We start from the raw sequence: 12,500 nt of genomic DNA on the forward strand, positions 1-12,500 counted from the left end.
CATTAGGGAACCACCATTATACTGACACCTAGTGGCCCGGATGTGTCAGCGGTACTGCACCAAGTCTATTTTTAACATGGCCGCCTCCACATGGGGGGACCCGGACCTGCTCTGTGAAGTGTAACCTGATTCAGTCAGGAACTACAATGCAATCAGATTCTTAACACATGAGACACTTCACAGAAAAGATGTTTTAAAAAAATCTCTTTCAAAAGTATTGTTTGCTACTGCTAGAAATATTAATTGGTCCTTTAAAACGTACAAGTGTCTTTATGTTTATAGATGGTCTAGGAACAAAAGATGATTGAGTTATTTAGCCAAACAATCAATACACTCCTTCATTAAAGGGATGTTTTTAAAGGCTTAGATGGAAGAGACTCGAACTGTAAAGCCATTATCTTACTGCAGCTGTTAGTGCAGCTTGGTTTGGCACGCTCTAACGCCCCTTTTCATTATTCATATCTAAACGAATTCACTCCTAGAAGGTCATTTCTCCCCCCGGGTTGTCCTTGTGTAACGGGGCAGGCTCACCAGGTTCCTGTGCCTGTGCCACACTTACCCCACGGCCCCGGGGTGTCTGCGGAGGGAACTGGGCCGGCACCGGGCCATGCTGACTGAACGGGGCAGCAGGCGGGGGCACTGGAGGAGGAGAGGGGGTACACCCACGTCACCCAAACCGCAGTGTTAGACTTCCACTCAGAGAAACCGGTGCGTTTAACAGAAACACTCCTAAAGTTAAATTAGATTTAAACACATTGTAAAATTGACTATTTAGGTACAACAAAGTGCGCCCAGCGATAAAATGAATATGAGAAACGGTCTTCCGTTCGCAGCTCGTTTGTCTAACCCAACTAACGCTAGCTAGCGCTAACTAGCTAGGCTACCCGTGTTAGCTAGTTAGCTAGCACGCAGTTTTCTTTGTATAATTATATTTTCTAGTCATCCTGCACGTTAACTGTATATCTACTTGGGTAAAAATGGCCAAACCTGCATTATTTACGCAGACACACTAGAGTATCTCAAATATTAAGATGTAAATATATGTGACAACGCTGGTCAGTGGAACTGCTAGCTAAGCTAGCACCGATGAGGCTGTTTGGTTTGAATGGCTAACGTTCAGTTGGTAACCAGACTAAAATTAAATAAAACGCCAAATGTAGACAGTAAATAACGAGTGAAGACGTTTAGAGATAAAACTGCTTCTTATACTATTAGCTAGTTAATTCATGAGATTTGGTTAGCTTGAGAAGAAGGGCTGGCTTTTCATCTGTAAAAATCCAGTTCAACAGCAACAATAAAAACCTCCTGAAGGTTCCTAATAAAAATACAAATCTGGGACTTGGGGAATAGCAGCGATCTAGCCATCTAAATAAACCACTGAAAAGTGTAGAAAGAAAGAGAAAAAAAGATTTCAGCACAGGCACAGTCATGTTATATAGATATATACTTTATTCATTCTCTCTGGTAAAATAAAATTACAAAATAATTTTAACCTCAAACTGAAACTCCCTTATCAGCAATTAATATTATTAAAGTTGGTATTGATACAGCGATCGTAACTGTCATGACGAATGAGAAGAATGCTATAGTATAATAATAGTAAATATTAGCTATAACTGCGTTAGTAATCCATAATGGTAAAAAACTGAGCGATACAAAGCTAGATTTCAGTAACAGCATTAATGTACAATATTCCAAGCAAGTGTAATTCAGTATTCCGGCCACAGGATGTCACTATGAGACAGTTTTCAAAAATGGTCTCCGTAGAAATGGGGTCAGCAGTAAAATAGTCTCTTATTCCAACACTCCGTTATGACTGATTAAATTCCTCTCACAGAATGACTAATTTTCATTCTACAGTTATTTTCCCGTGAGCAGCTGTTACACCTCGATAGGGCAGTTTTTCTCAGTGTCGACTGGCTTCGTTTTCCTTCTCTTGAAATGCTTCTCTTAAATGGCTGTGAGTCTTTCTGGCAGGTTAACTTGCCATCCAGATTCTATAATATTTTTCCCCATCATAATATTATCAGGCATTATTTTTTGTATCTCTCCACTCTCACCATCTCCCTTACTTTGCCACACCTTTCATCTCAGTCCCCTTATACAGACAGAGAGCACTTTGGTAGCAGATATAGTTAAAAGTGTGTGTGTGTCTGTGTGTGTGTGTGTGTGTGTGTAAGACAGTGAGAGAGAGAGAGAGCTTGCATGTGTTTTCAGATGTATACATTCATGATAACAGTGGGACTCCTCTCTCTCTCTCTCTCTCTCTCTCTCTCTCTCTCTCTCTCTCTCTCTCTCTCACATGGATTACATGAAATATGGCAGTTTCATCACTGGCACTCCGTTCAAGTCTTCGTGCGACTTCTTGTTGAAGATGTTCCACCTGGCAGTGTCCTGTGGTGTGGCGTTAGTGCATCGTTCATGTGTTTGCATGCATCTTTGTGTGTGTGTGTGTGGGGGGGGGGGGGGGTGTAGGGGGTGACTGACACAGTGTTTTCACTGAATGTTTGTGGGTTATAAGGTCACGCTTTCTGTTTCTTGGTGTTGAAGTGTTACGTGTTTGCCGAGTGCCACTATTGGTTAGAATTCTTAAAGGGATGTTCGTTAATACACAATTAGCAGTTAGATAAAAATGCATCATAAGGATACAAAGTCATGGTGATTAGTTTCCTGATGGAGGGAGAGACACATTTTCCTTTAATTAGTGCAGATTCCTATTAAAGTATTTGCCATTCATTTAATTACTCTCTCCATCTCTCCCTCTCTCTCTCTCATGGTTTCTACCCCCTTTTCCCAGCACCCTCATCAACCTCTTATCTCTCCAAGCAGTTCATTTCTTGCCTCCTCTCTCTCTCTCTCTCCCTCTCTCGGTCTCTCTCTCTTTCTTATCCAGACTCCGTGCCTTCTTGTCCATGGCGTTTTCCCCCAACCTCGCCGGCCCTGTGCGTGGAGCCCCTCCCCGCCCCCCTTCAGCAGCCGGAGGGGCCGGCGTTGGGGCCGTCCTCCGGGGGCTGCCCGGCCGCAGCGGTGGAGGTTGGGGCGGGGACGGGGGCGGGGCCCGGCGTGAGGAGGGCGGGCACGGCAGGGCTGAGCGCCTTGGCATCGCGCTCCTGCAGTAGGTGCATGAGCGCGGCGTGCTGGGCGTTGAGTGTGGCTGACAGGTGCGCGGGCAGCGCGCTGAAACCCGCCGTGAGCTGCTCCACACGCTGCTCCAGGCTCAGCATCTGACGCTCCAGGTCCTCGCTGCGGTCGTTCAGCTCGGACATGAGCTCGTACATCACACTCTGCATCTGCTCCTCGCAAGGGGGGGTGATACAGAGAGAGAGAGAGGAGAGAAACAGGTGCAGACAGAGAGAGAAAAAGAGAACAGATAAAAACAGGAGAGAAAGAGATTAATGAGAGGGAGGGAGACAGATGCAGACAGAGGGAAAGAAAGAACATAAAAACATACAGAGCAAGAAAAACAGTGACAGAGCAATGAGAGATAGACGTAGAGGGAGGGAAACGAGAATAGAGAGAAGGAGTGAGACAATGGAGGCAGACAGAGGAAGACGGGCGAGTATAGGTAGAGATACAGAGAAAGAGAGAGAGAAGAACAGACACACGCAGCCAGAGGGAAAACAAACATATAAAAAGACAGACGACAGGAGAAGAGAGGGAAGTAAAGGAGAGGAACGAACGAGGGAGGAAAGACAAAGTCACACAGGCAGAACCACACCAGCGTCCCTGGCAAGGGTGTAGCAGTCAGCTTCGCTGGATAATCGCTGAATTGGTGCTCCAGCCTAGTGACTGGCCAAACAAAGATGGCTGACTGGGTGACAAGGCATCTCGTCAAATGCTTAAGGCCCTGCCAACGGTGAAAGCTAATCGCTGCTCACCAAGTCGTGAGGGTTTTGTCAACGACTCTGCCTCGAGTCGAAACCTTTTTTCGAAAGGGTGGGGTGTGTCGGAGTGTTCGAAAGTTTGGAAACATTTGGAAACTTGGAGTCTCGCCTCGTAAATGATTAAAAGCAAGCGTTGTTAGCAGTAGAAACAGGCCATATTAGTCACGTTGTGTACTGTAGTATATTTATGTGTCATATTTAAGTGGCCAACGATCAAGCTGGTTAGGCTGTGACTTTAATGTGGACGTTTTGATGACACTGTGTTTGGCAGCTGTCGTCACAAAAGAGCTAAAACTGAATGCAGTAAACTGCTCCCGCTAACTGGAAGCTTGCTGTGTTTTGTGAAGGGAATCTTAACCCTTTGTGCGCCACACACAGCAGGAGAGCTCACAGGAGCCCAGACAGCACAGTGGGGCAGTGACACTGGGTAATGCCTTCCCCTGCCTAGTGCACTTTGGAGTGAAGGAGAGGTAATGATGCATAGGTCATGCTAGTTACCCAAACGTCTCCTTTCAGTCTCAGAGACACGCTACGTATTCACTTTCTCTCTGTTTCTCTCCTCATTGTGATCTGAGCGTACTGTATTTCTGTATTTCGCTCTCTTTCTCTCTCCATCTCTCTTTCTCTCTCCATCTCTCTTTCTCCACACTCCCACTGTCATCCCTGCTTTATCACTTGTTCTGGTTGCTAGGAGACACAAAGCCACGGAAACAAATGGGTCAACATGGAAACAGTCGAATACTAAGATAGGCAGGGGTATGTGTGTTACTGGGTTTTAGACTGTGTAGTTCTGTATATTACTATATGGGTTTATGTGTGTATACACCACTTTGGAGACAGCAAGAGGAAATTCTTCATCTGTACACACTTTGTGGATGTGTGTGTGTGTGTGTGTGTATAGACATAATGTGTGAGTTACTCTGAAAGTGTAGGTGTCTGTGTTTTCACGTGTTAATGCCTTTTCTCACCTTTGACAGATCCACCAGTGTGTTGGCCTGGTCACTAAGCTTCCTTTGCTCCATTTTTACACTTCGCAGCCTGCAAACACACACACACACACACACACACACACACAAGCATGATGCCTTATTACAGACCTCCCACTTTCACGCCTGTGTCTAACCTCTGTCATCCTGTGTGAAGCTGGCTAATAACCTAACTAACATCAGATCTTTATTTGTTTGGAGATGGCAATTTCCTTGACAGAGACCTTGACATTAACCTACTACAGTACAGTACCCCCTTGTCCTGAATACCCAAAAGCCCGTGAAACCTCCGGTTTCCTGCACTCCTGAAAAATGTTGCTATTTGGAAATGCCTCTCATGACGTTTGTCTGGCTCCAAACCTGCCCACCAACGAGGGCCATTAGATGGGCAGGGAAGGGCAGCTGGACTGGGCTAACAAGTGAAGTCACCAAAGCAACGAGACGAGACAGCAGTGAGGCAGCTCTTTGCGCCCAGCCAGGTGTGTGTGTGTCTGTGTGTGTGTGTGTCTGTGTGAGAGAGAGAGAGAGAGAGACAGCTGACTGCTGTGTAAACATAACTTTGTCTGGCTAACGAAACAAAAGGGTTCAGCAGTATGTGTGTATATTTAAATAAAGCTTTTTGAATAACAAGTTTGTATCTCTGGTGGCAGGCAGAGGAGCTAACAACTGAGCTGTAGCCAAGGCGCGCGACAGGACAGCTTAAGATGGGATGGCTCAGGCGCCTGACACGGTCTGGTCAGTCCAGCACACTGCTGCTAAAAGACTTGTCACGCCGCTAGGGGTGGAGCCAAAATACACGACACTTCATAACCTCACCGCACGCCATGACTAGCAGCCAGTCAGCAGGCCAGCGCAAAACAAACAAGCAAAGAAACAAAAATACAGAGATGGTCACTAGAGGTTATACTATAGGGCAAACAAACGGAGATGGTCCCTAGATGTTATACTATATGGCAAGCAAACACAGATGGTCCCTAGGGGTTATACTATATGGCAAACAAACAGAGATGGTCCCTTGAGGTTACACTATATGGCCAACAAACTGCTCACTGGTGGATGGCCTGCAGGAACTTCCGCTGGTGCTTGCGGACGCGCGAGTGATCGATCTTCTTCATCAGCTTGGTGTGTTTGTAGATCAGCCAGGTCTCCCGCAGGACGTTGGCGGCCGCGTTCTTTATCTGCAGGGACATATCGCACAGGAACAAGTGTTAGAAGCAGGGTCGCACCCTTAGGAGTGTGAGTGTGTGTGTGTGTGTGTGGGTGTGTGTGTGTGTGGGTGGGGGGCTCCTCTCTTCCACCAGCGATAAAACCCAAAACACGCCGCTCATCCTGCACCAGGCCATCTCCCTGGGTTACCCTGAGAAAGATTTGCTCTCCCAATAAAACCTGCCATAAAACTTTACAAAGCACTTCCTTTTCACCGAATAAAAACAGATCAGCAAGTTCCTAGAGGACGAGGGTTTGTCACAGCTGGAATATCTGCTACCTGGAATACCTGCTACCTGGCGGTTTGACACATTAGGAAAGCATCATGGAAGGAGGGGGAAGGAACTAATTTACCACGAAGACCTTCACAAACACGACTAGTGATTACAGGCAAATGTGTGAACTGGTTCAGGTCCCCCCCCCCTCCCTCTCTCTCGCTCTCTCTCCCTCTCTCTCTCTGTGGAACAATGCCTTGATTGCCTGTAAAGGTCTCAAGACATGGCATGCTAGGAAAACCTACAAAGCAAACAAAAACAACAATAACAACAATAACAGGACAGTAGTGGGTGACGGGTGTTTACATCATTGATCAGTGGGGCGGGAAGGACACTGCCTTCCTGTTTTTAATAAGGTCCCGAACTGATGGCACCCCTCAGGACTCTGGGTAGCTCCAGGGCTCTCACTGGGTCTTATTTTCTCTCTTCAGGTCCAGATTTAGCATGACAGCCCTTTGATTAATTAAGCAGAGGTTGGTGTTTTTTTTAAATAATACAAGTGCGAGAGCTCTGCCCCAACCCTAGTTCAGGTTTAATTTGAGAGGGAAACGTGCGTGCACACAGAGAGAGAGAGAGAGAGAGCGAGAGAGAGAGAGAGAGAGAGAGAGAGAGAAGGAGGAATTATCAGGTCCATATTGAGAGTCCCTTAGGAGGTGTGGGTCAGCACAAAGCATCTCTGGACCAAGTGCTATACAATCATGAATGAAAAAACAGCTAGTTGGCAGTATTCCATACACACACATACACAAATCCTCCACTGCTACATGCTTGTATAACTATATAAATGTAGAAATAAAGGCTCTGACCATCTCATGACTGCAGCAAACATTAAATGAAATTAAACCAACGCTATAAAAATATCCCGTCTGTTGTTCAGATATTTTCATGTGGCTTGGGCCAACATGACTCCTCAAATTAGTTAATATACGACACTTATGCTTTTGTTGTCATTTTAGTTGTACTGACCATATGCAAAGAGTGCAGAGTGACTAATATTGTTAACAGCCCTGGCAAGAGTCATAAAAACATGCTCAAAGGGAAGTAAAGCCTCGGCGTAAATTCTGTGGACACACTGACAGATGTTTAGTGTTCTACAAGGACTGGATTGGCGGCTGGACCACAGTAATGTCAGGTCTGTCTACTTTATCACCAACTGTAGCACATTTACTTAATGAAATATTTATATATTTATATATATCCAAGTTCTGACTATGTTCAGCTTGTGCGAAGGCAGGAGTCTTTTAAACCCCCATACAAATACACGCTGTATTTGTAGATTTTGTTGATGTTGTTGTTCGTGGGTTTTATCTTCTGCTGTTCTGTTGGCAGCTGCCCCCACATGGTGTCGTTGTTAGTCTCTCATCTTCCTTTCAGGTATAATGACACTTCACTGCAGACCAGCAGTGAGAGAGAGGGAGAGGGAGAGAGAGAGAGAGAATGATTGCGGAAGTGGAACACGCATACCCGCTGTCATACGGTACGTCGTTACGCAGCTGTGGCGATGCTGGCGCTGAATAAAACGCGTCACTTGAATGAAAATAACTTGACACCTGGGTTATATTTCTCTCCTTCCTTAGATGCTATTTTACTCTCAGCTGCTAGAAACCTTCCCTGAAAAGTAGAGATATAAAGACAAGCTTTAAGGCCAAAATGTAAAGGTATGAATAAAATAAATAAATAAACTAACTAAAAGGATTAAAGACCAGTTAGAAGACGAGCATGGAAACTGTTCTCTGTCCTGCTCCCAGATGGTGGAATGAACCTCCACTGGCTGTCTGGACAGCAGAGCCCCCTGCAGTCTTCAAATGCAGACTGAAGTCCCGTCTATTCATGAAGTATTTAAATGTCCACTGACCCTGCTCTTATGTTGACTAACTGAAGCTCTCGTACTTATTGTAGGGTATTGCTTATTGTTTGTTACACTGATAATGTTGACTAACAAACTCTAGTACTTATTGTTTATTGCACTGATGTTGTCTGTTATAGAGCTTATATGTATTTTGTACTTCTAGTCATGAACACTGATCCCTGTATTCTACAGTATTCTAGATCATTGGTATGTTGGACTCTAACCTACTGTACTGTACTAAGATGTGTTCTACGAAGAAATGACAAAGCACTTTTGGAATTCTGGATAAGAGTGTCTGCTAAAATGCCAAAAATGTAAATGGATCAATTCTAAAAAGACTCCCGTTAGGAGCCTGGCTATTCTGCCTGAGGAAGACGGGCGTTTCAGGACGGAAACGATCCGTTATGTATTATATGTCAGTGAATGAAAATACTTCAAATATTATTTGCAATAACACTGTGTTAAAAATATTCAGTGTAACTGAATTCTTAAAGATTATATATTTATTGTACAACTAAAAAAACCTCATAAATTATTCAGTTAAATTAAATTATAAAGTTATAAATTATAAAGTTAAATTCACAATATTGTCAGATCGTCTAGATTACTTATTATGTTCTAACATAGAAAATATAATACTATTATATATAATATGTATATTTTAGATGTTTAAAAATCCCGTTCCAGTGAGTGGTGTGTCTTTTCTCACACATAGCCTCTCGTCTGGCAGGTGGAGGGTGTGGTCTGGTGTTTTTGGAGTTCCTGACCTTGTGCTTTGAGATTAATGTGGTAATTGCTGGTGTGTGCTGGAGTCCCTCCTCCAGATTAGTGCCCTCATCACCTCTAGGGCAACTTTGGCATTCACCTTCCACATTCTCTCTGCTTCTTCTTTCAGTTGCTGGCATTTTTTCAACGTTTGTCTGGTGTGATAACCTGCTTCAGTAGACCTTGTGCTGCCATGATTATTGACTTTGTGCCGGACTTCAGTCTTGCCTTATCCAGCCTTTGGGAGGATTGTCTTGTCAGACACCCCTGCTATCTGTCAGTGGTGTGTTCCATGGAGGAACTCATTCTGCCATGGCATGTCCTCTGCTTCCATGGTGACCATGTCCCCATCTGTCTGAGATGCTCATCAGCTCATCCGTGGGGGTCACGGCTTGGATCAGATCCTGAATGTTTCATGTCTGACCCTGGACAGTGGATCTTCCGTGTGACTGGAGTCCTCTCAAGTGTGTGTAGCCTCCAGATCTGTTCTAACACCTTCGTAGAGCTCCAGTTCCCTCTGTCCTGATATACATGCATCATTTGCGACGCACAAAGCCTGAACGATGTTCCAGTATCCATGCTGTAGATCCCGGTCAGGTGGTTCAGTGAGTCATTGTATTTCTGTGTTGATGTGTAGCTTCGTTTCATCCTGTACATCCCAGGAACCAGTGAAAAAGCGCACCACACCCTCAGTCTCCCAGACCTCTGGTAGAAGGCCCAGATGTGAGGAAAAAAAGATATGACCACCCATTTGAATGTTGAATTGGGGAATTTTTTGTAAATATACTTTAATTATCTTGTCATTTGAAGATGGTTTTATAAAATATTAATGATAGTAGGCTTAGTGAACTAAGTAGTTTAGTTGTCAATTTTGTGGAATTTTTTTCAATTGCTTATTGTTGCAGATATATCCTGATGTATAATTTATGGTTTGTGTTTTTAAATGTTTAGGCCATGACATGGCACTTCAAGTTTTTAAATGTGTAGAGATTTTCTTAAATAACCAGGATATAGATCATTAATACAGTATTGGGTAGCCAAAAAAACAAAACCCACCCTAACCAGTTGTGTGGTTTGGGCTCTGTGCCTTTCTAAAGCCCTGTGTGTGGTTTCCTATTTTGTAGTAATTCCGTGCATTAATTAAAAATAAATAAATATATATATAAACACCATATTAAAAGTAGTGTCATTATGCTACATTTTGGAAATGCAGCCTTATAGAGTAACAGAGTAAAACGTCCTCCGCTGCCGCCTGTCCATACAGCGCTCTGGTGCAGGGGTGTGTTTGCTGGCCTTCATAACCAGCCCTGTTTTAATCGCACCGCACAAAGAGAGCCAAAGAAGGAAGCACCCACCATTTTGTCATCCAGTTCAAGGTAAACACAGTGCCTCTGCGTCTCCAAGGCAACAGGTCCGTGAGGTAATCATTCCATTATTCAAAGTTCGCCCATCATTTTTCCTTTCGAACTGTAACGGACGCTCGTAACCATAGTAGTGACCCTATCGAGTGCGTGAAGCGCGGAGCCGCGGGAACGGCCTCGTGTGCTGCTCCTCCCTGACCGCTTGGCAGGACTGCGTGAACGAGTGGAAGATAATAAACTTAGAAAAGAAAGAAGGACGCCATCCCCCCAAGCTCTGAAGCCACCCAGGCTGCTTAACTGCCCTTCAGAGGAAGACGCTGAAATGCTTCCCCATGGTTTCTTTTTTCATCCCTGTTGCAGTTATTGATTACTGGCTCTCCTCGGTGTCTACAGTGCGACCGTGCTGTACTTTACATATTTGATAGCTGGAGCTATTTTTGAAACTTGGGACTTTTATCCGCATGAAAAATTGAAAAGGACCTACAGAGAAGGAGAGGGACCTACAGGGAGGGGGGGGTGTGTGTGCTGGAGGTTGTTATGCAATACTGTGATCTAACAGAAAGGTTGGTTCGGACTGCTGTATTCACAACACTTACCTCACAAGCTACATCCAGTGTACAAGGACTGGTCTTTATGCTTATGGCTGAAGATGGTGATCTTTGTGTGTGTGTGTGTGTGTGTACCCGTTTAGTGAGCTGGGTGTCCATCATGAAGTTATGCACATGCTTCTCAGCCTTGGTCAGCTCCAGCTTCCTTGCTACCACGGCAACAACCAGGGCTGTGCAACCTGCCCCCTGGAAGGCACACACAGAGAGAGAGAGAAGGATGAATTATCAGGTCCATGTGAGTGTGAGTCCCTTAGGAGGTGTGGATCAGCACAAAGCATCTCTGGACCCAGTGCTATACAATCATGAATGAAAAAACAGCTAATTTAGTTGGCAGTATGCCACACACACACACAAACTCACTCACACACACAGACACACGCACACTCACAATCACAAACACACTCACACTCACTCACACACACACACACACACACACACTACATGTTTGTATAAGTCTATAAATGTAGAAATAACAGGTCTAGTTTTAGGAATTTTATGTCCAGTATGTAGTAAAGCATCTCATCTCAAGAGAGGAGAAGAAGAAAAGTGAATGAATGAGAAAATGTCAGGGAAAGAAGAAGAGAGGTTCTGAGTTGTCGAATGTTGGCACACGCTGGCTGAAATCGGGCCCGTGATCGAAACACAGGCCTTTTTAATATGCTCCTTAGACACAGCTTATCAATACTCAGTCGATATTCTCATCAAATCCTAACTGAAGTGGACTACAGTCACGGAGAGCAGGCACATCCTGTCGGAGTTTGATCCCTGCTGCACAGTGTCTTCGTAACTCTGGGAAACAGGAAGTGTTTGACACACACACGGCAGAGTCCGGTAATTGAACTGTGATGCATCGCTCCATGTTGGGATTGAAATAAAGCGAAGTCTGAAGGGCTGAAGTTGATCTCTGCATACAGAGTCCCCATCTGAGGGCTGACATCAATACCAAATTGAAAGTGGCACCATGAACAAAAAGTGGTCCGATCCAGGGTTGGCTGATCCAGGGTTGGCTAATCCAGGACCGGCCGATCCAGGGTTGGCTGATCCAGGGTTGGCTGATCCAGGACTAGCTGATCCAGGACTAGCTGATCCAGGGTTGGATCCATGTCCATGCAGAATGCTTTAAACAAGGAGCATGTCCTTCTTTTCTCCATACCTCCAAACCTTTCATGCAGGGGTAATCTCCATCTGCTCTCTACACAAAAGGCTCAGAAGCCTTCAGGCTTTCTACTTAACAAAGTGTAACCTGGGGTTTCTACTCACACGGCTTACTCATGCTTGGCGTTCGTCTGAAGTCCTGCTGGTGCATTCTCTTTATAGTAGTGTCTTAATCATCTCTACATCCTTGCTATTGTTCTTGATCCGTCTGGCAGCTTCGCCTTTATGATTCAAAGTATTCTTTGTTTTTGTTTTTTTTAGATCGCTAAGCTTCCTGACTCTCGGTTTTGACACGGCTGAGGTTTTGCCTTTGATTGATGGGTTATGATGCCTGACGTACTGGCAGCGAGACGTCTTTCATGCACACAGAGAGGCAGGAGAGTCCAGATGCAAATGCCATGTCTCTCAACT

General features: G+C 44.8%; 1 protein-coding gene across 3 annotated transcripts in view; it reads right to left on the reverse strand.

Annotated features, from left to right (window-relative positions):
* Positions 1-1,426: 1,426 nt before the first annotated feature.
* kcnn3 (potassium intermediate/small conductance calcium-activated channel, subfamily N, member 3) overlaps positions 1,427-12,500 on the reverse strand; it is a 48,944-nt gene continuing 37,870 nt past the window's right edge. For all 3 annotated transcript variants that reach the window (XM_081696770.1, XM_081696771.1, XM_035530686.2), the window contains 4 exons: positions 11,010-11,120; positions 5,921-6,048; positions 4,853-4,922; positions 1,427-3,290 (listed from right to left, as the gene is read on the reverse strand). In XM_081696770.1, coding sequence (XP_081552896.1) covers positions 2,970-3,290; positions 4,853-4,922; positions 5,921-6,048; positions 11,010-11,120 — 630 coding nt within the window. In that variant the 3' untranslated portion in view covers positions 1,427-2,969. The remainder of the gene's footprint in view (positions 3,291-4,852; positions 4,923-5,920; positions 6,049-11,009; positions 11,121-12,500) is intronic.

The sequence above is a fragment of the Electrophorus electricus genome, chromosome 14, assembly GCF_041902795.1.
Source record: "Electrophorus electricus isolate QZ-2024a chromosome 14, ASM4190279v1, whole genome shotgun sequence".
NCBI classification, from domain to species: domain Eukaryota; kingdom Metazoa; phylum Chordata; class Actinopteri; order Gymnotiformes; family Gymnotidae; genus Electrophorus; species Electrophorus electricus.